This window comes from Mesoplodon mirus, assembly GCF_964341445.2.
Source record: "Mesoplodon mirus genome assembly, chromosome: 7".
Taxonomy (NCBI): Eukaryota; Metazoa; Chordata; class Mammalia; order Artiodactyla; family Ziphiidae; genus Mesoplodon; species Mesoplodon mirus.
This window is the reverse complement of record NC_138983.1, coordinates 64,936,247-64,963,048: the sequence shown is the minus strand read 5'-3', so window position 1 is coordinate 64,963,048 and position 26,802 is coordinate 64,936,247. Positions and strand designations below refer to the sequence as shown.

General features: G+C 46.5%; 1 protein-coding gene across 4 annotated transcripts in view; it reads right to left on the bottom strand.

The window, feature by feature from the left end:
- MICAL2 (microtubule associated monooxygenase, calponin and LIM domain containing 2) overlaps positions 1–26,802 on the bottom strand; it is a 226,124-nt gene that overhangs the window by 154,641 nt on the left and 44,681 nt on the right. For all 4 annotated transcript variants that reach the window (XM_082629277.1, XM_082629275.1, XM_082629274.1 and 1 more), the window contains one exon: positions 21,260–21,600. In XM_082629277.1, coding sequence (XP_082485403.1) covers positions 21,260–21,523 — 264 coding nt within the window. In that variant the 5' untranslated portion in view covers positions 21,524–21,600. The remainder of the gene's footprint in view (positions 1–21,259; positions 21,601–26,802) is intronic.

Here is a 26,802-nt window from a genome sequence, read left to right as displayed (position 1 = left end):
GCCCAGAAACTGCAAGCCAGCCCGGGTTCTTTCCACTATGTGACAGACAGAATGAAGAGAGAGAGAGAGAGAGAGAGAGAGAGAGAGAGAGAGAGAGAGAGAGTGTGTGTGTGTGTGTGTGTGTGTGTGTGTGTGTTCAGTTACCTTAAATGGGAAGGTTACACATAGTATTTACACACACATACAGTGCATGTAAAAAGGGCTTTATAAATTATAAAGTGTTTTTACAAATGATAGTTGTTACCATAAATCTACTCAATACAGAGTGCATATTGTTCTCTAGACAAGCTTATGGACCTGCTTACAGAGTTCCTTCTAGTCTGTTATTCAGCTAAGCACCACCCCACCCCACAAAAAGCCATGTCTAACCTCTGCTTCATCCCTGCGTAGGCGAGGTTTGTTTTTCAAAACCCACTTTGTAAGCACTTGAGAGCTCTTCATGCTTCCCACAGTTTCCAGCAAAAGTGCAGGTCCCAGTTAATCCCATAAAGGAGAGCCTCCCCCTGCTGCTGGCTAGAGGGCCTCCACCTCCCTCCCAAGTAAAGAAGAAAGGAAACCCTTATCGGCGCCAGGAACTGTGGTCCCAGTCAGAGCCACTGGGCCCACCTTCTAGTTCCAGGGCTGCTGTGTTAAGCACCCACTATGTGCCTGGCAGGCATCGGGTTAGGCTGAAGGAGGTACAGAATTTCCATGTCTTTGGTGGTGGTGTGGAAATGTGACCGCAGGCGGGGTTGGGCTTCAATGTGAAGCAGTTTACAGGAAGCCTGCCAGGGTACAGGGGTGTCAGCCCAGTTTCACCCAGGCTTCCAGAGGTCTTACAGCTTCTCCTTTCACACTTTATATGGGCTGGGTCATCCTCGTAGCCTCCCCGTGGACAGCTGAGCATGGCCATGCAGTCAAGGAACACTAAGAACTGGCACTGAGACTGGCAGTGCTCCTGCACTTGGGGGCCCTGGTCTCCTCTGGCCTCAATGTGCTTATCCATAGAATTGGTACCTATGGGGCTTCCCTGGTGGCGCAGTGGTTGAGAGTCCGCCTGCCGATGCAGGGGACACGGGTTCGTGCCCCGGTCCGGGAAGATCCCACATGCCGCGGAGCGGCTGGGCCCGTGAGCCATGGCCGCTGAGCCTGCGCGTCAGGAGCCTGTGCTCTGCAACGAGAGAGGCCACAACAGTGAGAGGCCCGCGTACCGCAAAAAAAAAAAAAAAAAAAGAATTGGTACCTATGACATCTGCATATGTCAGAGAGCTGCCAGGAGGCTCGGACTCCACCCTCCACCGCCCACATCTCCGCCACCACAGCAGAGGGAGGCTCGGAGATGACCAGACTGTCATCTGGACTGAAAGGAAGCATGAGAGGCTTAGAACAAGAGGAAACGACGTGGGCAAGGAGGGTCTTCTGTGTGGAAAAGGGCTCTAGAACCGGGGATGTGAGGCGTATTTCTTCTCTATGCCCTCCAGCACTAGATAATAGCAATGGTTTTTATTCTAGTGGCAATCGTTTCTGGAGTGCTCAATGCTTTATCCCCAGCCTCTAGAGCACTGCCATCATGACACAAAATATATGTATGTGTTGAACTGAAGCTAATCATTGCTGTGAGCCCAGCACCTCAAATAAATAGGAGGAATCTTGGGGGTGGTAGGTGAGGAGCCCCTCCTGTGGCCATCAGCTTTTTTTTTTTTTCTTTTCTTTTTTTTTAATTAGTTTCTGCTTTATAACAAAGTGAATCAGTCATACATATACATCTGTTCCCACATCCCTTCCCTCATGCATCCGCTTTTTGATGACTTTCTAGGCCACGTGAAGCCTCGCTTCCTCCCCTCCAGTTCTGCAAACTCCTAAGGCAGGAAGATTCAGGAGACTCAGCTAACTGGAGAGATTCTGAGCACCTAGAAGCTGAGAGATGGAGATAATCTCATCAGTCCCTGAGGCTTGAAGGCGGTCCTGAAAACAACAGGGCCCATTAAGGGTTAGTTACCACTGTTGCTATTAACCACCAAAGTGAACCCCACCCCAATCCCCCTCCCCCAGCAGACTGAAGAGAGGGATCCCAGAAATTATTGCTCCAAGCTCATTCTTGTCTTAGTAAAAATACAGAAAGGCTTGGTTTACTACAACGTCTGGAATCTATTTGTGAAACCTCTTAGGGAGGCCAGACAATTTCATCACAAAACCCAAATGTCAGACATTCTCTGGGACAGATAACAGGGCAGAACATTCAGGAGTTAGGTGCCCTGCCGACAGACTGGAGGCTGGCGCTGTCCCCAGTTCACCTCTCCTGGGCTGGAGGTTCAGAGAAGCTGGGAGCACCAACTCTGCAGCCTCCATGGGCAGCAAGTCCAGTGGTTAGGGTCCGTAGTGGAGCCCTCCCTCCTCTGGGAAACCGATACCCATACTTAACCCCTGGGGGAAAGGAGAACAAGGAACAGCTCCCAAGAAGGGAGGCAGCCAGGGATAAAGATCCTCACTGTTCAGATCCCGTTCACCCTGACAAACAGTAATAATCACCAAAGCAATAACTTATTCTGTGTCTGACACTGTTTTAAGTGCTCTACATATATTAATTTATATAGGTCTCACAATCACCCTGTGAGCTGAGTACTATTATCCCCAGTTTACAAGTGAGGAAATGGAGGCCCAGAGAGGTTAAGTAAGATGCCAAAGGTCACACAGCTAAAAATGAGATGTAAACCCAGGTTGGTCTGAACCCAAAGACCATGCTCTCAGGCACAGCACCACACCCACATCACTCTCTCACTTCTTGGCATGAAGAAGAGAGAGCCTAGAGGGCCGTCTATCTCAGTGGAGCCCCTGGTGTACCTAACTCTCCGATGTGCTGGGGCAGGAAGGCCCCTCTCACCTCAACAGTCCCCAGCCAGCATCTTCCCAGTGATATTTAAGAGACAAGACACACCATCAGCCCCTCCTGGCTCAGCTCAGTCTCAGAAACTCCGTCACACTCAATTCTCCTGCAGGCCTATGGCGAGCAGAGGTGGTTAGTTCTGGGCTCAGAGCTGGAGTGGAGGTTGCACATCTGGTCTGAGACAGGGAGGAGGACATGTAGAGTATGGATGATGGTCCTCCTCTGCTGTGCTCCAAATGGGTGCCCATTGGTGCCCATCTAGCCATCATTCTAACGAATAGCACAGTGCTCAGCTGGGCACACCATACATTTTCACCTACTCTGAAAATTGAGTCTGATTAGAACATGGTTCCAAGGCCTAGGACAGTTCAACAACCGAAAAACAAAACCACAATACGTGTCATCTGAACCCAGTGACCATAAAGCCTTTTTTGATTCAGAGCCTAATTAAGAAAAAAAAAGGAGCAGGATACAGTTCCATGATGGCATCGAGCCACCTTCCCCCCATACTCCTGACTTCCTGTACAGAGAAGCATTTTATCACTTTAGCACCTTCTCACCAAGACAACAATAGGCTACATTTTTTCCATCTAAGAACAGTCAGCTTGAAACAACAGATGGAGAAGCAAGGAGAGTGGTCGTGGGTCTGCTGAGCCACCGAGGATGATGATTAATGGATTTCCCAGGTCTGCTATCAGCTGTCCCAGACAAGAAGTGGAGAGAATGCTCTTAGAATATGTTCCACCATCGGCCCTCTCTCAGGCGCTCAGGGAGCAGCTCGGCCTATGCATTCTTAACCCATGAGCTCAGCCTGGAGGGGAGCCAGGGAAAGCCAAGGTGGACAGCGGAAGGGCCGGGAAAGGTCTGAGGACACTGGTTCTCCCTGCTGCTCCAGGAAAGGAGACTAGCAATGCCATGGGGCATGAAGACACCAGCTCTGACTCCACAGCAATGGACTATCTGGTTTGGCCTTGATAACAAGAAAAACGCAGGATCACAACAAATTTAAGAGAGAACTTAGAGAGGTCTTCTACTAAGACCTCTCACGTCACACAAGAGGAAACAGAGCAGAGAGGAAGGGAGAGGGGAATTTATGTTTCTGAAGACTTCCTATGTGCTAGAAATGATTCTTTATAGGTGTGTCAAAGCCGGTAAGGTATGTTTTAATATTGCTGCTTTACAGATAAGGAATTTGGGACTCAAACCACTCAAGTAATTGGCCCAGGGTTGTAAACTAATAAGTGAAGGAGCAGAGATTTGACTCAGGTCCCTCCCAGGCTCTTCCCAGCATTCCCCCACCCCCTGCTGCACACAGGCAGGCCCTACGCAGCTCTTGGTCCCTAGTTCCCAAGTCTGTGACATCAGACCAGGGGTCCTTGACCATTTCTACGCCCTGGGTCACTTTGGCAACCCAGGGAAGCTTATGGACACTTTCTCAGAATAATATCTTTAAATGCATAAGATAAAATGTTAACACATTTAACATATCTAATAATATATTAAATGATGAGATCTAGCTGCAGGTCTAAGGCCTAACATAATTTCCAAATAGTAATAAGTGTAAACCAGAGACTGAGATATCTACAACTGCAAGGATAAGTGAAAATATCTGTGATTTCTATTGGTGACAAATCACAGGCACTCCTAAGGTAGATTTGCTGCCAGATTCATGATTGGGGGAAATGCTACATTTCAGTTAGAGGTTAGTGAAAATAAAGATTTTGCCCCCTATCCAAGTTCACAGACTCTTAAAGATTAAAAAACCTTGTATCGGGCTTCCTGGTGGTGCAGTGGTTAAGAATCCGCCTGCCAATGCCGGGCACACAGATTCGATCCCTGGCCTGGGAAGATCCCACATGCTGCGGAGCAACTAAGCCCATGCGCCACAACTACTGAGATTGTGCTCTAGAGCCCGTGTGCCACAACTACTGAGCCCATGTGCCACAACTACTGAGCCCGCACGCCTAGAGCCCGTGCTCTGCAACGAGAAGCCACCGCAATGAGAAGCCCGTGCACCGCAACAGAGAGTAGCCCCCGCTCGCTGCAACTACAGAAAGCCCATGCACAGCAATGAAGACCCAACACAGCCAAAAATAAAACAAATAAATAAATTTGCAAAAAAAACCCCCAAACCTTGTAACACTACAGATGGAAAATAAGCATATGAAAAGATGTTCCACATCGTATGTCATCATGGAAATGCAAATTAAAACAAGGAGATACCACTACATATCTATTAGAATGGCCAAAATCCATAACACTGACAACGCCAAATGCTGGTGAGGATGTGGAGCAACAGGAACTCTCATTCACTGCTGATAGGAATGCAAAAGGGTACAGCCACTTTGGAAGATAGGTTAGCAGTTTCTTACAAAACCAGACACACTCTTACCATACAATCCAGCAATCAAGCTCCTTGGTATTTACCCAAAGAAGAAGAAAACTTATGTCCAAAAACCTGCACATGAATGTTCATAGCAGCTTTATTCATAATTGCAAAACTTGGAAGCAAGCAAGATGTCCTTCACAGGGGAATGGATAAACTGTGGTACACCCAGACAGTGGAATATTATTCAGCACTAAAAAGAAGTGAGCTATCCAGCCATGAAAAGGTATGTAGGCACCTTAAATGCATTATCACTAAGTGAAAGAAGCCAGTGTGAAAAGGCTACCTACTGTGTGATTCCAACTATATGACCTTCTGGAAAAGAAATGTCAAAAAACTATGAAGACAGTAAAAAAGATTAGTGGTTGCCAGGGGAGTAGGATGGAGTGGGGTGAAAAGGCAAGATGAATAGATGGAGCACAGGGGAGTTTTAGGGCAGTAAAAAGATACATGACACTATACATTTGCCCAAACCCATAGAGTGTATAGCACTGAGAGTGAACCCTAAGGCAAATTACGGACTTTGGGTGATTTTGATGTGTCATCACATCATAGGGTCATCAACTGTAACAATGATCCACTCTGGTGCAGGATGTTGATAGTGGGGAGGCTATGCATGTGTGGGGATAAGGAATATATGGGAAATTTCTATACCTTTCCCTCAATTTTGCTGTGAAACAAAAACTGTTCTAAGGAAATAAAGGGAAAAAAAGGATGCAACCACAAAAAACAAACAAAACCCATATCACACCGGCACTGCCAGAATCCTTAGCATGGGGGACAGTTGTCAACCCTTTCCTTAAAGCTGTAGGCCAGAATAGTAACAGAGACCATTTGCTGAAGGTTTACAATGTTACAGGCCCCCTGCTACTATGATTCACTTCCTACTTACAACTCTCTGAACAGGGTAAATACCTTCATTCTACAAATTAGAAAATTTTGGTTTCAAAGTTGAATCTTAAAGTAAATTGGACACATCTATCTACTACATGTCAAGTTTCTGGATTATTATAATTGGAGAGATTGTAAAGCAGGCTGTTAAAAGCTATTTTACTTGAAACCCTATTTTGAATCTGTGTAAAGAAAACAAAATAAATTAGATACTAAATCTGGTATAAGGCTGCAAGGGCCATCCTTAATTCAAAATTTCAAACTATTACATCCATCAAAAGAGCTTCATGGTATCAGCGTATTAACTGAGACCCTCTAATAAGCAAACATTCAAATGTGAAGTTCTAAAATCATCAGTTCATAAATACTAAGTAATGCTGTTGTCTATCTTAAATATTTCAGGTAAAATTTCTTTTGAAAATAAAGGTAAGAATAATGTCTGAGCCATCTCTGTATCCTTAACACCCAGTACTACGTGTTGAAGAAATGATGTGGTTGGAGACACAATGGATTTTACATCTTTCCGAGGGTCACTGTCTGTCTGTATTGAAGTCCTCAAACAAAGGTCAAACAACTGGCAACAACATATGGGACTGCTGGTTTTGAACATTCTTGCATTCTTCCATTTATCGCTGTGAAATTCCAGGCAAGTCCTTTATTCCAATTAAGCATCAGTTTCCTCCTCTGGAAAGTAGGGATGATCATGCCAGCCCATATTACCCCGCAGAGTTACTGTGAGAATCCAGTGAGATACTGGATATAAAATTGCTTTGCAAGCAGAAGAGCTTTGTAGCATTGTGATGTACAGCTAAATTCTAATGAACGATGTCATTTGATATGATCTGGAGCCCTAGAGTAAATCTATTAGGGAAAAAGACAAGAGGCTCCTACAGCACAAGAAGGCAGCATAAATCCATGCTACCATACCTGTTGCTGAGTTCAGCAGCAGAAAAAAGGTCAATGATGTGCTCTTTATGGAAAAACTTCCTGTCAAGAAAATATGAAAAAACAGGCAGAGTTTGGACCTGTTAATACTCAGGTTTACAATTCCTTGCAAAGGAACATAACCTACATTCTCCCCTCCCTCAAGGACCAGGGGTCATGGGCTACACCTAGGCGCCTCTCTAAGGAGAAGAGTTTCACGGAGATAGTGATCTACCATGTCCAGTGTCTGAAAGAGGTCAAGTAGACGAGGATACGAAAGCAACCATAGTCTTGGCTAACTCTTAGGCCCCTGTGATCCCGAAAAAAGCATTTCTACTGGCACAGTGGAATGAAGCCACAGCGGGTTGGCAGTGAGAGGGAGGTGAAGCCAGGGAGCAAGGAGTACAGAGATTATCTTGCTCATGAATTTGGTTGAGAAGAAGGAAAGAAGAAACAGAGCTGATGACAGTGGTTCTCCTGAGAAGTAGGACAGCTGCTTCAAGGGAAAGGGCTGAAAGGTAGAGAGGGAGATAAAGGCTGGGGACAACTTAGACAGAAAACTGGCTAGACTTTCTTAAAAGGCTGTCCCGACAGCACTAAGATGTTCAGCACTGAGTTCTCACAACGTGGTACCGAGACCCTCCCGTCTCAGGCTCTGCTATTTTAGCGGAGTCCGGCAGCCTTGAGGATGGGAGCAGAGTGAATGTCAGATCTCCTAAGGCCGGGCTGACCTGAAGTCGGGCCTTTGAGAAGCTGCTGAACACGGCTACAAAGACAGAACACAGGTGCCAGGATGGGCAAGAAAGTGAAGGCCAGGGGAGGCTAGGCTGACAGATGGACAGAAAAGGGAGTTGACTGAGGATGGAAACCTGGGTTGGCAACAGGTTTTGTGAGAGGGACACAGTGAGAGAAGCAGCAGTTCAGAGCTGTGGTTAGAGAGGAGCATTTCAAGGGAGGATTTAGGTGGAGCAGTCCCAGGTGGTGGCAGACTCCGAGCTGTGACCCTGGGGATGGGTCGCCGAGCTGAAGGTGGGAGGTGGAAGTTGCCGGAGCCGCAGAGGCCGAGGCCTCTGAGAAGGGGGTGCTCTGTGGCTGGACTGCAGTGGTGGAAGGCTGGCCAGAGGCAGGGTGCACAGGAGGCTGAGAGCAAGGAGGGAGTGTGGCCAGCATGGGGCATGTGAGAAGGGAGGTCTGGAACCCAAGGTAGGAGATGGGTTGGATCAGACAGAACACCAGGCCAGCCTGGAGGAGGAACTGCAATGCAAGGCACTGGGGAGCCATGAATGTGAGCAAAGAGCCAGAGCTTTGGAAGGACAACTCTGTGGGCGTCAGCAGCTGGACTGGACGGGAGGAAAAGGCAAAAGAAACTTCAGAGCTGTGTTCTGCCATCACCTGGGTAAGAGATTGCTGCCTCCACCGAAGTGCAGGCAGTGGCAATGGAGAGAAGGGGATGGATATGAATAAAATTGCAAAGGAAGGTGCAGCAACTGGGGGAAGAAAGCAGATGGGAGTCCACGATGTTTGTCGGATTTTGAGCTTTCAGGATTTAGAGAAACAGAGGAAGAGAAGCAGCTTTCAGAAAGAAGATGGTGAATGTGGTTTAAAGGTGTCCAACAGGCATCCTGAAGATGTCTTAAGGGAACTAAGTGGGGTCATGGGGCTCAAGAGACAGGTAAGGGCCACAGATACAAAAGTAGAGAGTCGTCTTCATGGCCAGGGGGAGCGGTGACAGCTGAGTGTAGCTGAGATTTCCCCCAGAAAGCACACCCAGCAGAAGCAAAAGGAGTCAAAGACAAGTCTTGGAGGACACTGAGTATGTATAGCGAAAAAGGAGAAAGAGCATGAAGATGACTTTAAAAAATGTGTCCAAAAAGTTGTGTCACAAATCCAATAGGAGAGCTTCAAGAAGGAGAGGAGGTAATTAACAGCTACCAGGCACTTTAAATGCTTTATGTGCATTTGGCGTATAACCTTCATTCCAGACCTATAACTATTATTCCCATTTCACAGATGAACAAACAGAGGCTCCAAGAGGCAAGGTCATACTACTTAGCAAGCAGTGGAGCTGGTATTCAAAGAGAGAATAAAACCTAAACTTGTTAGAATGGACTACATGAAAGGCCTTTCAGTGATCTGCCTCCTGTCTCCCCACCCCCAACCTCACCTCCTACCATGGTCCCCCCTGCTCACTCCCCTCCAGGCCCCTCTTGGCTGCCTTGCTGCCTCTTCCAGCTGGCCGAGAGCTTTCTCACCTCAGGGCCTTTGCACTTGCTGTCCTTGCTTGAACATGCTCTTTACCAGCTGGCTGCTTCTTACTCAGAGATCTCAGCTTAAATGTCACCTCCCAGCCACTCTGTCTAGAATCAACTCCCCTCCCCTGGTTCTTTCTATCATAATACCCTATTTATGACCTGATACCCTATTTATGACCTGACCTGATGACATGATAAAATTATCTTTGTCTGTTTCTATTCTCCCTGGACCAGATGGAAAGCTCCACGAGTGCAGGGGCCTTCTCTGCTGTCATCCTCCTCTGGTGCCCAGAGGACTGGCACTTGGATAGCAGTCGCTAAATCAGTGAGAAAAGAGTAAATGAAGGGATCTACTCCTTCTTGCATAGTGTTAGGTGCTGCGGATATTCGGGAGGACTTTTTCCCTTCCAGGAAGACTTTCAATGGGAATAACCCTGCCTGGGCAGCAAGGCTGGTCTCAGCCTGTCCCTAAGCTGCTGGCCTGTGGTGAAGAAGCAAGCAGCTCTTCTAAGACAGGATGAGCAGAGGATGCAATAAATTCCTTAGGCCTGAGAGAACTGTTATTCACAGAGGGAGAGACTCTAGTATACCTTTCCATTCTTCATCTCCAAGGTTTTGCAAGTCCTTCCGTGAGGAAGTCAGATCATGTGACTCTGCTCAACCACCTCCAGTAGCCCTACATCTCATTCAGAGTAAAAGACAAAGTTTTTCCAGTTGTTCCAAGGCCCATGCAATCTGGATCCATTCCCTTCCTGGACCCGTGTCTTACCACCCCGGCCTGGCTCTTTCTAGTTGCGTGGGTCTCCTTGCTGTTTGGAGAAAATACTGAGCAGGTTTGCTTGTCAGCATCTCTACACCTGTTGCTGTTCCCTTTGCCGAGAATTCTCTTCCCTCTAAGAGCCACATGCTCATGCCTCACTTCCTTAAGGTCTCTGCTCAAATGTCACCGTCTCACAGAAGCCTTTCTAGGGCATCCGATATAAAACAGTAACCCACCTTTGGTCGGGGCACCCACATTGCCCTCATCTTGTTTTTTCTCCCTAGCAGTTTACCACCAACACACACAAACACACACACACACACACACACACAGAGGTATGCACATTCAGGCCACGTATGTTTATTTGTCGTCTCTCACTAAGAATGTAGACTCCAAGAAGGGAGGAATTTTATCTGCTCTCTTTACTGCTGTATCCCTGGTGCCTGGCATGTAGTAGACATTCCAAATGATTTTTTGAATGAATTAATAACTGTGAACAATTTAACTCAGAGATGGCAATTTTCAAAATAAGAGTAAGTGGAAACAGTTTGGTGGTTCCTCAAAAAGTTAAACACAGAATTACCATATAACTTAGCAATTCCACTCTTAGGTATATGCCCCTAAGAACTGAAAACAGGAACTTGAGCTGATACTGTATACCAAGGTTCATGGCAGCATTATTCACAATAGCCAAAAGGAGGAAACAACCCAGGTATCCAGAGAGGGATGAATGGATAAACAAAATGTGGTATGTACATACAGCAAAATATTATTCAGCCTTGAAAAGGAAGGAAATTCTGACACATGCTACAACATGGATGAACCTTGACGATATTATGCTAAGTCAAATAAACCAGTCACAAAAGGACAAATATGTATGATTCCACTTATATAAGGTACCTAGAGTAGCCAAATTCACAGAGACAGAAAGTAGAATGGTGCTTGCCAGGGGCTGGGGGGAGGGGAGAGTAGGAAATTATTGTTTAATGGGTAGAGTTTCAGTTTGGATGATGAAAAAAGTCTGGGAGGTGGATAGTATGTTGGCTGCACAACAGTGTAAATGTACACTGAACTGCATACTGAAAAATGCTTAAAATGGTAAATTTAATGTTATCTATTGTACCACAATTAAAAAATAAACCCAGACTCAATTCAGTTAGTGGAAAACTAAGTATGACTGAAATAAGTTGGACATGTAAATCTACTTTTTTAACTGTAAATATTATGAAATCTAAATACAGATTAAGTATTTCTGAAATGAAAACTTAGCATCCAAGTTGAGATGTACTAACAGGGTAAATATACACCAGATTTCGAAGTCTTAGTACAAAAATATAAAATATCCTATTAATAACTTTTATAGTGATTACATGTCAAAATATTTTTGATAAATTGAGTTAAATAAAACATAATACTAAAATTGGAAAAAAGAAAGGAATAAAGTTCTGATACTTGCTACCACTTGGATGAACCTTGAAAACACTATGCTAAGTGAAATAAACCAGATACAAAAAGACAAATGTTATATGATCCCACTTACATGAAATATCTAGAATAGGAAAATTTATAGAGACAGAAACTAGATCAGAGGTTACCAGGGGCTAGGGAGAAGGGGGCGGGGACTGGAGAGTTATTGTTTTGGGTACAGAGGTTCTATCTGGGGCAGTGAAAATTTTTGGAAATAGAAAATGGTGATGGTTGTATAACATTGAGAATGTAATTAATGCCACTGATTTACATACTTTAAAATGGTTAAAATGGCAAATTTTATGTCATACATATTTTACCACAGTAAAAAAAAGGGAAACATTAGGAATACCAAAGAGAGAAACAGAGACAGAGGCAGAGAGAGAGAAAAAGAGAGAGGAAGAGAGAGGGAGAAAATGGAAAAGATCGCTTTCTTAAGGCAGAGAGAACAACGCACAGCTGCATGGTAAACATCGGCATGCTAACTAGAAGGGGTAAAGGAACTTCCCTGGACTTCTGCAGATTTGCACATAAAAGAATTTTCCCAGGTATGTTCCTTAGATTTAGACAGCTCTCTCTGAAGAAAGGATCTGAGAATAAAAATCTTCCCACTGCTGAATTCCCATTGATGAACCTTTGGTGATAGCTCGCTACCCTACATCTGTTAAGACCATGACGCATAAGAGGAGGTGTGGGATACGCCAGGTGGCAGTGAAATACGTTCCATACAGCTGAAGGCTCTGAAGTTAAAACACGTTCGGGTTTTCTTCCCAAGAAGCTGCATAGAAGCTTAAGGTAAACAGTTTTTTATGTAATATAATTTAATATATAATACATAAAAGAATTCGTGTATATACTATTACATTTACAACTTACTCCCCTTCAATATACACGTCTATAACTATACATGTTCTATAACACACTATCTATAACTGCACATGTTCTACAATACACGATTTGCATTGGTGTATATGCTAAACATGTTATAGAGAGAGCTGGTAGCTCATAGCTGATCATCCTATGTCAACTGAGGTCTGTGTGGCCTCCCACCCCTGTCTCTTGCAAAACTCACTGGCTAAAAGGCCAAGCAGGAAGAGACTCAGCTGCTTGAACCCACAGGCATCTGGTTCTCTTGTACACAGTTTGACTTCTTCTGCCCATTCCTGCTTCCCTCCCCCATTCCCTTCACAGGTATTGATTACTAATGAACATACTGCACCCCAAACACCTTCTAAGCATCTGCTTCTGAAGAACTCAACCCGTGACAAATATGTCCTATTCATTAGTTAGTTACTATTCTAGGGGCTGGAAAATCAGCAGAGACTATAAAGACAAAAACTCCTGCCCCCAAGGAGTTTATATTTTAATGGGGTTTCTGGAAACACTTTTGTGTATGCGATAAAGCAATGTATGTAGCTTAAGCAGCCCCTTCTACCTTCTTCCTGCCTCAAAACCAGACATGATGGCTGGAGCTGCAGCAGCCATCTTGTGACTACAAGGTGACAAGTATGAGGAAAAGCCTAGAGCTGCACTATCCAATTCAACAGTCATTGGTCACATGAGGCTATTGAGGATTTCAAATGTGGCTAATCTGAATTGAGCTGAGCTGTTAAACACACAGAATTTCAGAGACTTAACACCAAAAAAAGAAGACTGTAAAATAGCTCAGTAATAATTTTATATATTGACTACATGCTGAAATAATAATATTGTGGATATATTATGTTAAAAGAAAAATATTATTAAAATCAATTTCACCATTTCTTTGTACTTTTTAAAATGTGGGTACTAGAAAATTTTTAATTACATATGTAGCTCACCTTATATTTCTATTGGACAGCACTGGCCCAGAGAATCACAGAGAACATGGCCATTGAATTTCCAGTCACCACCTTTCTCCTGACATCTGTTTAAAAAATAAGCCCTTATTTGTTTAAGTCTCTGCAGTTGAGTTTTCAGTTACCTGCAGCTGGGTGCAATCCTTTCTGATTCAGAGGGGAGAACAAACTAAGTGCTGGGCCCAGTGAATTGCCCAGGAGCTTCCTTGTGGCAGGAAGGCCAAACTCAGCCTGGTACCCCACCTGGTTGATAGGAGATAGATATATTCACACTAAGTGGAAAAATCCCCTGCCATGGAATATACTAATGTCCAAGATAGTTTTTATTATGAAAAAAAAGCAAAGCCCAGCAAGAGCCTCCAATGAGCAGGAAGGAGGGAAGCCAAGAGACCTTCCAGTCTGGGAAGCAGAGCATGAAACTGCTTCATGGTTTCCTCTTGCCCTGCCCAGTGGTACACATTAATTTGCATAATCCTGGCCAGAGATTCCCTAAGGCCTTCTGCAATCCTGGGTGGGCCAGGAACTGTGAGAGGTTTTTCTTTTTTCGCCAAGAAAAAGGAGGCCCAGCCCTTCAGCCTCACAGGACTACAGGCCCAGTTTCCCTGTCCCCCTTGAAAGCTCCATGAACAGCCAGATGCTAGTCAAGGTGCAGACAAGGCTGTTGTCCTCGTCCCACACAACAGGGAGAGGATGCTCACAAGCAATGGTCAGATGCAAATCTGCACAGACGTTTGAATAAGGAAATAAGGGGCTGGCTGGTCCCGGCTTCTGTAAACCCACTATCAGGGCTTGGGAATACCAGGACTCACCCAGTACAGCTCCAGAAAGAACTACATATGTTGATAGTATGCTATTTGTATTGCTCCAGAAAGAAGCCTCTTGAGCTACACAGTTCATTCATTTAGTCCCTGAGCACCCTCCCTGTGTCAAGCCCTGTGCTGGGTGCTTCAGACCCAAAGGTGAGCCAGACATGGTCCTTGTCCTCAGGGAGTTCACGATGAGTGGGAAAGTGGCCAAAAAAGCAGTAAATGAGGGACACGGATCAGCAAGGTAGTGGTAGGACCAGAGTCTGGGAGCCCATGGGGGCACCAAACCCAACTGGGGATGAAATAAGAGAAAGGGGATGTAGAAAGGCTGTCAGGGCAGGCTCCCTGGAGGAGGTGATACTAGTTTAAACTGAATCACAAAGAGAACAAGTTAGCTAGGTCAGGAAGGTACCCCTGTTCAGCACAAAGAGTACAGATCCTCCGTGGGCCAGGGCTCTAAAAGCTCCCACTATTAGATGAAGTTTTGAAGAGGAAAGCATACACTTGTATTTGCTCTTCTTTTAAAGAGCATTCACCTTTTACAGAGAAAGCAAACTTCTTAATGAAATCACATATGTGAAACTATAAAGCACTATGCAAATGTTATGCAGTAACACTAATGAAATAGTTGTGATTGTGATTATTACAGGGGCGGCAGCGGTCCCTACCATATTGCTACCAAACTGCTCTTTACTCCGTGGCCCCATTCAAGGCCACCCAGCCCAGACTCCAGGACTCGGAGGTGTCCATCCCAATGCCCACTAAGCTAAGCTAAGGAAATCCAAGAAGGCAACATCCTAGGGCTCTTCTTATCACTCTCCTGCACCATTTTGGGGAGTGTCTACTGCAAGAACCTCCACGAACGAGAACTTGACAATGCCTATAACATTGTCAATGCAATGCACACACCCTTGGACTTCGAAATTTTCACAATCTATCCCGTAGACATGCTTTCATGTGCATACAAAGTGTGTATGAGGAAGTGTACTGCAGTACTGTTTAAGACAGCAATAGACTGGAAACAACCTAAGCAGTTAAATAAATTGTGATGGAACCATAAAATATCAAGCCTTAAAAAGCCATGAAAATAATAAAAGGGTTAGATTCCCCACGTACTGATATAAAACAAGATCCAAGACATATTTTTGAGTAAAAAAAAAGGTGTACAACAAATACATAAAAAATTTTCCCATTAAATAAGAGAAAGGGGGATGCACACATTCATATGCTTGCATGCACATATGCACACACACGCATGCACACACGTGTAAAGACTTTCAGAAAGGGCGCACGGGAAATGGTACAGTGGATGCCTCTAGGGAGGAAACTTGGTGGCCTGGGAAAAGGCACTTCCTTTCACAGTATATTTTCTTCTCCTGCTTGAATTATTGTTTTTTATCATGAGCATGCATTTCTTTTTTAATTAAAGACAACAAATTAGTTTGTTCTTAAAAAGACAAAGAAGTCTTTATTTATAAATGTACTTGTAAAATGAACCACAGTGAACCCAGATTAACCATGTCCTATGAAGACAGCCAAAAAAGAATTTTTTCATCTCGGTTTAATATTGTTGGGAATGTATTTCTTCAAGCTCACATGGCATGTTCAATGCACGCACTCACGCAAACAAACCCCACACACTTGGTGTGGAGCTGTGGTGACAAGTGTAGTGATTCACACAACCCAATTGGTAATCTAGGCTTGCAGATGTGCCTAGTGTAACAGCGCCCAAGTCCACTGTCAGGTAAGCAGACAGATCCAGAGTTTATGGCAGCTTTTTTTTTTTTTTAATTTATTTATTTAATTTATTTATTTTTGGCTGCATTGAGTCTTTGTTGCTGTGCGTGGGCTTTCTCTAGTTGCAGTGAGCAGGGGCTACTCTTCGTTGCGATGCACGGGCCTCTCATTGAGGTGGCTTCTCTTGTTGCTGAGCACCGGCTCTAGGCACGTGGGCTTCAGTAGTTGCGGCTCATGGGCTCTAGAGCGCCGGCTCAGAAGTTGTGGCGCATGGGCTTAGTTGCTCCGTGGTATGTGGGATCTTCCCTGATCAGGGCTCGAACCCATGTCCCCTCCACCGGCAGGCGGATTCTTAACCACTGCGCCACCAGGGAAGTCCTATGGCAGCTTTTTGTTCAACTAGTACAGAAGGTCACACCACAGGGACCATCCTCTACTCTGTCGGTTATGCCTGCAACTGTCCGTATTAGGCAAAGCGGTGCTAGACATTTCCCAGCCAGTGTAGCACAGCCTGGCTTTGAGGGCCCTGGTGGGTGACTTCAGAGGTAGGGAATGTCAGATAGGTTTATCTAGGCTGGGAGATAGCGGCCTTCCCTCCCAGCTTCACCCCTCCATCCCTCCCTCCCTCCCTCCTTGCTCCTGCTGTGCTCTGCTCATGAAGCTCGGGAACCACATAATGAGTTGGGCTGCAAGCATTACCGGCGCCTGGGTTACCCAGCACTGGGGAGCCAGTGCAGACACAAAGACAGGCAAAGGTCACATTCAAGTACAAAAGGTGTGGTGTGACCCTGCTGGATGTTCACAATACACAGACATTTCCTTCTCACAGGATAACGCAAGAGTTTTCATTATATAGGCTGGCCCCAAAGCTGCTGGTGACAGGAGCCCATGAGTCATTTCCTGCAAGCAGGTTTTTATGGCAATGATGTACAAATGCCTTCTGGTCTGAACTGGTTACCTGTGATTACTGAGCCACCCCCTGGAGGGTGGGAGAAAGAACCCTGGATTGAGAATCGGGGGCTCATCCTCAATGACCCTCCAGGCCCTCTGTTTGACCGAGGGACCCTCTCTTCACAGTCTGGCCCCAGGAGGCCTTTCTGGTCTCCTGCCATCCATCCATTCTGTTCTCTCTGGCTCTCATGCTCTCCCCGCTTCCCTCTCTCCACAGGTACCTTCATTCCCATTCCATGAGTAATGTACTCTTACCAGAATATGTTTCTCTGCCTTATGTTCCCTCTAGCTGTTCCTTCAGTAAAGCAAGGCAAACTCCTACTCGTCTGTCAAGCCCCAAATCACACCTCCTCTTGCAGGAAGCATTCCCAGACTACCCCAGTCGCTCTTCTGTACTCCTGCAGAACAGTGTATACAACTCTCTCATAGCACTTAGGATATTAATGATAATAATGGCTAAACATGTACTGATCGCTTATTATGTACTAGGCAGCATTCTGAACACTTGACAAAGATTACCTTATTTAATCCTCACAGTAACTCCATGAAGGAAGTACCATTATTATCCTCATTTTACAGAGATGTCTTCTGAGGATCAGGGATTTCGGTAACTTGCCCAAGGCCGCAGAGCTATTAAGTGGCTATCTTGTGCCTAGACAAGTGCCTGTCACATAGTAGCTGCTCAATAATTATTCACCTCATAAATGATTAAGTGAATAAATACAGAAATGATGACACTTCTGTCCTCTCTATAGAAAGTTCAAGTGAGAAACACTTCTTATTAATCTTTCAAACCATTTCCTCTGTCAAATACCTACTAAGGTATTAGGGTATTGGAAATACCTAATGAATGAATGAACGAAACACTGTATGAGGAAACCAATAAACAGAATCCGAATCTTGGCAATGCTTCCCGCTAGCTTCAACCAAATAGCTTCAGGTTCCTGGGCCCCCTGATTGTCATCTGTCAAATGCAGAGATTGTACACAACATTGTTTCAAGTTCCTCCTAGCATTAAAGGTACATATAAAATAAATGAGCAGGCTCCATGACTTTGTGACGATGGTAATTCCCAGGCCAAATTATGTATTGCATTTTCTTCAAGGCTGTTTTCCCCAGGAACGTGACACAATTGGATGTGGCATTTGATCCGGGTACTACCCTAATTCAGAGCCAATATCAGTCCTGAAAGAGTTTCTTTGGCTTGCTCGTTGGTTCACTCCTTCCTTATCCAAACAGATCACACCCAGGGAAAGAATTATTAAGTGCCTGGCAAAACCCTCATAAATAATAATCAATAATGAACACTGATCTCAAGTTAGATTATACCTAGACCACTGCTCTAGGGACCTGTAGGTCCTCCTCCCTGTCCCCTGGCACCTGTACCAGAGGTCATCTTCTCCAAATAGATCCTGGTCACCAATCTCCCCCTGCCATCACCACTAACACACACACACACACACACACACACACACACAGTCCTGCTGGCATGAGGGAGCAGACACGGCTCATAGCGCCTGGAAGGGGCGGATTAATGTTTGTGAATAGCTGAGGCCCACGTCCACTCCAGATGGTGCCGAGATGCATCCACATCGGTGCAAAGGTGGGAGCTCTGGCTGCATTTCATTCACTCCCATTCTACCTGTGGGTAAGCAGAAGCTTGGCTATAGGCCTGGTATCTGACACGCCTGTGTTACACGGCTTAGCGTTAATGATGAACCACGTGCACAGTAACGCCCAGCACTTCTTGTTTGGCTAATGCTTGATGACGTAAACTAGTACACCAAAGGATAAACCTAAGCGAGGTGTGTGAGCAGGACAGCGTCTGTTCATGTCGGAAAAGAGGGAGGACCATGGTCTGTTTTGCTTGACTCACAACCAGGAGCGCCAGGCTCTCAGAGTGAGCACTACCCAACCACGTGACTCCAACATGGCGAGGCCTGTTCCATAACCAGAAAGCAAACAAGCAGTCACTCATCAGGTAGAGGATACCTGCTGTTTGTCTATCTCCCACCTCCACATCCCTGGGGACCTGTTCCTCCCTCATGTCAATCATGTGATGTTTAAAAGGGCTGCCAAAGACAGTGGTCAGCTCCTCTGGCTTTGGCCACAATAACTGGCCCAGAGGTGAGCCAGTTGAAATCCTTCCCTGAGATTTTTTTCCATACCGAGCAGGAAGAGAAAGATTCTGGTCTTTTGGGTCACAGAGCTACAAAGATATGAACGAGAGGCTAGCATCATGAAGAAAATCTGTTTGCAGGAGGGAAGAATGAAGCCAAAACGGAGCAAAACATCTAAGAGAGATGGAAGGAGAGGATGGGAAAGACTGTGAGTGTCTGGACCTTCCTGTTTATACGAGTTAATCACTTCCCTCATTTCCCTGTTTTGTTTAGGTTAGCTTGAGTTTCTGAAACATGAGGATAAGGTAGCCTAACACAGTCACAACCATCCGTAGAGTGCATTTTCAAATGTATCTTCTACACTTTAGGATCCAAGTAGTTTTTATGGGATGGGTTACCACATTTCAAATGTCTTTGTTCCTCCTCCTGAGAAAGGTGTATAAATTCCTGAGCAAGAACCACTCTTACCCAGCATCACTAACTAAAGACAGTCCTTTTCCTTTATATCTTAGGCATCAGTGATGACCTGCCAACCACAGGATGTAAGGACTCTTCTACTTCAGGCCATCAAAGCTTATAAAATAGGGGCTGGCCATACAGACCAGGCAACCGGTTAGTGATTTTTGAAAGGACATCTTCATGGTGGTCAACCCTCCATTCCATCCCTCTGCTGGCCGACTCCCTCTGAAGGTCTGTCTTCAGATCACCAAGAGAGTCCCTCATCAGCTAGAAACTGTTGGGTGTATGGGGCAATGCATTTTCTGATACAATAAGAGCTCTGAAAATCTTCCTTGAGAAAATATATTGCACCCTAGCCACCTGACTTCTATGGGTCATTTTAAAAGAAAACCACCATATACAATTACTGAAAAGGGTGAAGCTTTGAAAGTTAAAAGCTTCCCTCTCCTGGAACTCTGAAGAGCTGCTCAGTGAACCATGAACCATGAAGTTACAACAACTAGGAAAGGAGGTACTGGGCAGAGGTGGCACTTAGGATACTGGCCCCACCTCCCACCCCCCTTTTTTCTTTAACGCTTCCCTCTCCTCTGCGTAAGGCCGAAGCTTGGCAGGTTATGGGCAGGCCCTTCCTGGATGGCTAATATGCTCTGGGCTGAGGCGATTGGGCTGCTTCAGCCTGATGGAATGTTTGCCTGTGCTCCAAACGGTCTGTGCGTCCCAGGCTCAGAGGAGCCTGGCAGCTGTCTCCCCCGGGGCAAGGGAAAGCAGCGTATCCCACGGTGGACTCAACAGCTCCACATCACCAAAACAAAAACACAACAGTCCTGATCTCTATGGAGAGTTCAATCCTCTTGTCTAGGATTGGCACTGACTAGAATTCCAAGGGCTCTGGCTGAGCTACCTCCTGTGAGGTCTAAATACAGCTCGCTCGCTTTTAACCTAAACATACAGCCTGGAACAGTGCCCAGGGCTGACAGCCCCCAGGGAAGTCTTGACTTCTGGCTGCCCATTTGGGGATGGGTGATGCAGAGCTATCAGAGATGTGATGCGCTGGGCAGCCCCACGTTCACCGATGTCGCCTACGGCCACTCAATGGGGAAAGTGACCAGCTTGTGGAGGGTTAGCTGTGAGTGGGATCCTGAGCAGAGGAAAGGGATGGGGAGGTGGAGAATGCGGAGATGTGAAGAGGAAGAGAGAGAGAGGGAGGAAAAGACAGTAGAGACCAAAGACCTATTTCTTAGCCAACTAAAGTCAGGGATCTTTCTAAAATGTTTGCTCCCAGGGCAACACAACTCTAATTATGCCTCTCTAGGGAATTTAGGTCCTAAGCCCTAGAATCAGAGAGATCAAGGTTGCCTTCTTATTACATAACTTTAGGCAAGGTAACTGACTTCTCAGATTTCATATCTCTTAAACGATCCAAAGGACTACTGTGCTGTTCAACAAGACCACATACAGAATGTGCCTGGCCCAAAGAAGCTACCTGGTAAACAGTAGCTTCTAGAAGAAGTAGTGGTGGTAGTGACAGTAGAAACAGGGTAACATCAAGCACGCCTTCATTTTCTCCGCCCTGGGAAGGACACAAGAAGAGCTGCTGAGGCCACCACGATAAGATAGAAGCCCCCAACCAGGATAAGCTGTTCACATACAGACAAAGGCAACCTTCAGCTGAGCCAAACAATAAAACACATCCACACCCAATAAGAACCTTACACTGGCAAAATGGCAACAGTTTCCTAACCTCCCAACAAGCCAACCCACATGGCCCACAGGGTAAGAAGCGTCCGTGCTGGAGTTTCCCTTACCTTGGTGTTCATACAAGACTTCCCTCGCTTATACTCTTTGTGGGACCCACGCTTGTCCAGTTTGTACCACAGGGCCTTGGCCTTCCAGGTGGTCACCTTGGACTTGAGCTTGGAATAAAAGTTTCTGTGGTCCAGAGGGTCTAGGTCCAGGTGCCGTGTGAGGATGTTGAAGGCCTGGAGAGTGCCTTTGCACGTGGAAGCCTGGACAAAGTTCTCGAAAACCTGCCCGGCCTGGGCCTGCTTCTCGTCCTCGTTTTCCCCCATGTTTCAGGAGCCACGTAGAGCAGTGGTGTGGAGAGGATGGAGGAGAACACCATGAAGTACCTGGAGAAACGTCACACCTGCAAAGGTAGGCAGAGGCAGGGGTGAGCTTCGTGGATGAGGGTAGAGTGGGGAGAAGGTGCGGAGAGGTAAAAATATGATTCCTTTAAGACACTAACATACTAAACATAACACTTAATACTAAACACACATAATCCATAGGAGAGGTATAATCATACCTTCTAACCTGGCAATGCTGCCTTGCAGGAAATCTCTCTCCCCAGCACTCCACTCCCCTGGCTGGCTGAAAAGAACTACACATTGCCAAAGATATATCCTGGCTGATGTCAATACTACCTGGTCATTCTTGCTATGAGCAGTGATTCTGGAAGTAGTAACTAGCAAAAGGAAAACAAACAAAACCCAGAAAGGCACCCTAGATTTAGCACTGTTGGAAACCTACCATTCTTGGTGCCATAAATTGGTTGACTAATGTTAACGTCACCTAATCACATGACATGAGTGCACAGCCCCCAAAAACCAAAGCACATGCCTCCCTAGATTTCATGACCACCATCCCACCTATCCTTAGACACCACACTTTTAAGTCTTCCTTCGTTAGTTACCAGAAGGCGGGTCTTTCCCTTCTACAGACAGCAAACGGCAACTTCTCAAAATTTCTCTCCATTCCTAGTATCTGCTAGAAGCACAGCATCCACCTCAGTCAGACATACAGAAAGAGAGAGAGAGAGACACGTGGGTCTCCTCCTGATGCACAAAAGAAGCCTGTGCTTTGTAAGCCCAAGCTGGGAGCTATTTGGAACAAGTGCTTAGGCTGAAGGAAGGAAAAACGCGATGGAGGTTCATTCACGTCACAAAAATAGCTTGCCTGGGTTTTGGCCATCGGCCTTTCTTCTCTGCGCCACTCTAACCTCAGGCATTTTCTTAGGAAAGTCATTTAAGTTTCAAAGGAACAAAAATAAATTAGAGCTGATTTTCCAAAGCACTAGCTACTTTTCCAGAATCCAAAGCTAGTGCAAGAAGATAAGTGTGAAGGAGCTGGGGCTGGCCCAGCTGTCAGGAGGGCTTGAGGGGGTCTGTAAACGCATACCAAGCTCCCCCAGACAAAGGCCTGGCAGGGGGAGGTCAGCAAACAGAGACAAAGCCCTCGGGCTGGGCAGCTTCCCACTCTCCAGACCGAAATGCCATTGTGGGTGCATTTGGATTGTGGGCTGGCTTTATAAAACTGAAAGCAGAGAATGGTGTTGATCTTCTTCCTTAATCTTTTACTCATTCATTCAGCAATAACTACTGGTGCCTTAGCAAGGGCCACGCATCACCATAGATGTTGGGGATACAGAGACGGAGCCTAGTGAGGGAGGCAGGCCCGTAAATAGTTGATTACAAGACAACCAGGCCAGCGCTTGTAAAAAATGAACACAGCATATGGAAGCCCAAAGAAGGTGTTAAAGAGAGCCTGGAAGAGTCCAGAGGAGCCACAAGAGGGAAATGCCAAAACAATACAATTTTAGGAACAAGGTGGTTTTCACTTGAAGACCAGGGAATGGACCATATGAAGGCATGAGTCTGGAAAGAGCCAGCACAGCTGCAGAATGACAGCAAGTTCAAGGTGTCGGGAGTTCAGGACTGGTGACCAGGTGTGGTGGGGTGTCTGGGGCAGACCGTAGAGGGGGCCTGGCTTCTCCAGAGGGCTGTGGGGCTCAGGAGACAGAGCAGCGGGGTGAGACGAGTCTTTGGGAAGATGGCCGGGGTGGACTGGAGAAGGAGGCAGCTGAGGGGCTGCCCAGCACAATGAGAAAAGAAGCTGGGAGAGCAGGGGAAAGAAAAGCACACAAATGCATGTTACGTGGCCTGGCTGGACACCACCTGTGAGGGGCCGCCTGCTGGGGGCCGACAAGCTCTCCAGGCAGCCGAATACTGATGGGTGCAGCGGCACGGGCTACAGCGTAGGACCCTTCCCTCCCATCTCTCTTCCCCCAGGAGCTTCCAATGGGCCTGGTACCAGGCTCGGCCGAAGGGAGAACAGTACATTCCCTGCTCCAGGCCCAGCCAAGCTCCACTCTGCAGATGGGACTCCATCCTCTAGTCCCCTCAACTCAACAAATTCAACCAACTTGGAAAGCTGGCACCAAAAGACATGGATTCCCTGCAGCATGATCAGTCGGCTCCTGTAATGTCTGCAGTGTTCATGTTGGCATCACTCACATAAACTTTGCCTCTTGCACATGGGGAAAGTCTCAGCTTTCCCCATGTGCAAGACTCACCACCCAGAGAGCATAAACAGAGAACAAGACTCGTTCGCTTTTCAGAGCATATTAACATCCTCTGTCTTTATCTATCTTTGGAACCACTTCTATGTCTGGGATTGAACAAGGGCTGCAGTAGCTGACTGACAACTGCAAAGCTACTTGAGTTCCACTGGAATCCTCCAGTCCTTTCTGACGATGGGCAGGTGGTGCAGAGAAAAACCACAGGCTGGCTTTGGGCCTCTTGAAACCAGGGTCCAAAGCTCAGCTTGGCCCCTTGCTGCCCACCTGGCTTCACACAAGCCATGTAAGCTCTGAGCCTCAGCTGCTTCTTTTGTATGAGAGCTTGCAGAGTTGCTGTGGAGTGAGAGGTTCCTGAGTGATGGCAGAGCCTGGCCCCAGGAGCACCAGCGTGATGTGATGTATGCTGAAGCCATCACCTGGGGCAGATTTGAAGCTGGGGAGGCACTAGCTTGAAAAAAGAGTTTTGTAAATCAATTCTCCAAGTCGCCAACTCCGCCTTGTCTAAAATGGTGAACTGTTTTGAGTTATCAAGCCAGACCCGACTCCCAGAGAATAATTTATAAACTGGAAGAACCTGACTCCTCCCAACCCCTCCGCCGCCTCCCCTCCTCCCACAAAAGAAAAATGAACAACTTAATTTTAGGGCCCCAAGGGAAAGAGACAAAGTGGTGCTGAGGGCCCTGGGTGGGTGTGAGAGCTCCAGGAACTAGCTCTTATCTAGAGTGAGATACGGGAAGGTGGAGGGAGACGGCTGGACAGAAGAAGATAAGCCCTGCCTGGGACTGTGCCCCCACAGCCCGTGCCAGGCTCGGCCCTGCCTCCCTGCCATCTAATGGGTTTAGTCTCAACCTTTAAAACCGCTTTCCAATGAAGTCAGAGACCTGAGAAATAACTCTGACACCCATGCAGAGTAGGTCTCCTCACAGAAAAGCGTCCAGATATTCGGAGTCTGGCAAACCTGGGTGTGAGTCTGGTCTCATGCACTCGCGAGCCGGGTGACCCTCGGCATGTTATCTAGTCTACCTCAGCCTGTCTTCTCATCTGATCAGTGGGGATACCAATACTCAAGTCACAGGGGGGTAAGGAATAAATTCAATCATGTGGGTAATGTATTTAGCACCTAGTGACTACATGATGACCAGCACTCAAGACTATTTGTCAGATGCCTCAAACGTCATCAGACCAAAAGGAAGAGAAGAAGGAACATAATTATGACCACTGGTACTAGCTTCCCAGGTCAAGCAATTATATATACTTTACAATTAGAGGCCATGGGCTTTCTATACATAAGATCTGGTTTCAAATCCACTTCCTAACTGTGTAGCCTTGGACAACTCCACTTCCGAGTTTTAAGTTCCTCATATGAAAAGTGGGGAACCTCATATGAGGAAATTTGGGTAATGAACTGAAAACATCCATGGTACAAGGTAGTTTTGTGAGTGAACTAGAAAGGCTGATTTAGAAGGGTTCCCCTGAGTCTGAGTCCCAGCTTCCAGAAACTGGAGTGCAGCATTTTGCTGGATACCCCTCTCTTTCCCTAAAAGAAGAAGGTCAAGGATTAGTTAAACCAGAGGATCCTGGGTAATAGCTCTCGTTAGACTTCCTTGTCAATCACCACCCAGCTGTTGCCTTTTTGGAGTTTTATATGAAATATAAATAAAACCAACTACTCAGAAATATGAAAGTTTTCTGCATTTTCTGGGAAGAAACAAGACGTGATGCTTTAGTTTCTAAGAATAGCCTTGAAGCAATTTGGTCTTTGCCAACTGGAGTCTCTTATTTGTGGTTCTGCCTATGTGACTTTATGAGTCACAAAGCAATTCCCTTTCCCTGCCTCTGGCTGTTAACAAATTAGAACCCAGGGCCTCCGATCCCAGCACTGGTAATGGGCTCTTAGCCCATGACAACTGGGAGACAAGTTCAAGGTTTATGCAGAGGCCCTAGTGGCTCTCAAAATGAGAGATGAACCTCCTTGGCCCAAGAGCTGCCAATGCACTCACATGTGGGACTCCCACCCTCTGCCTTTCCTGGGCCTCATCACCTGCCAAATGGCATCAAAGAGTGTGACCAGGCAGTGGATAAAACGGAGTTGTATAAAAACTTAAGGAGGGCTGGGAGGGACACTGGGCAGAACCTTCCCTCAAAGCAGCATGAGGTAAGCACAGCCCTCAACCCTACCTTGAAGGTTCACAGACATGTTTCAAGGTAAATGCAATCTAAAAACCAAACCCTCTCCTCATTTCCACTGCCAAGCCCCCCATTCAAACTTACCATCTTCCAGGTTAACCTCCCCAAAGGGCCATGGGGCAGGGCCCAGTTTCCAGGGCAGTGATATAGGGGTCTTCATCCCTGTGCACCCATAGGTGGTTGGAAAGACTAAAAGCCCCCGGCTCTGTGCCTCGCACTCGGAAGACCCTGGGTCATGGCTACCTGGATCTGACATCTGAGATGAGGCAGGAGGCAGCCAGGGCCAAGGCAGTGGGAAACGCCTCCCACGCTGCCTCTCTGCAGAGCCCAGCATGGGCAGAACACCTGGGTTACAGGTGATGTCTGCAGACATCACCCTCTCACCGGGCCCAGGGAGGCCTGGCTTTCCATCTACCAGGGCATGTGACACCAACTTGAACCTAAAGGGGCAACTCCCAGCGTTGGGAAGGGACCGAAAGGGCCACTTTGAATCTCCTTCCAGCCAGGGGTCCCAGCCTTCCCTCGGTCAACTCCCCAAGTGGAGCACGCACCACTTCCTGGGGCAGCCTGCCCCACCCTTGCCTCCTCTGGCTGGAAGAGAGCCTCGGTGAGATGCTTCCTGTTAGCTGCTCTCCAGGGAGGTCAATGCTGTCTCTCCAATAGCTCCTCCCTGCTCCTGGTTTTAGCCCTTGAGATCACCCACAGGAAGTCAAAGCCCCTTCCATGCAGGCTGAACTCACACATGCAGTCTACTTACACATGCCATCTGGAGCCCCGACTGGAAAGGCTAATGAAAACGCACCC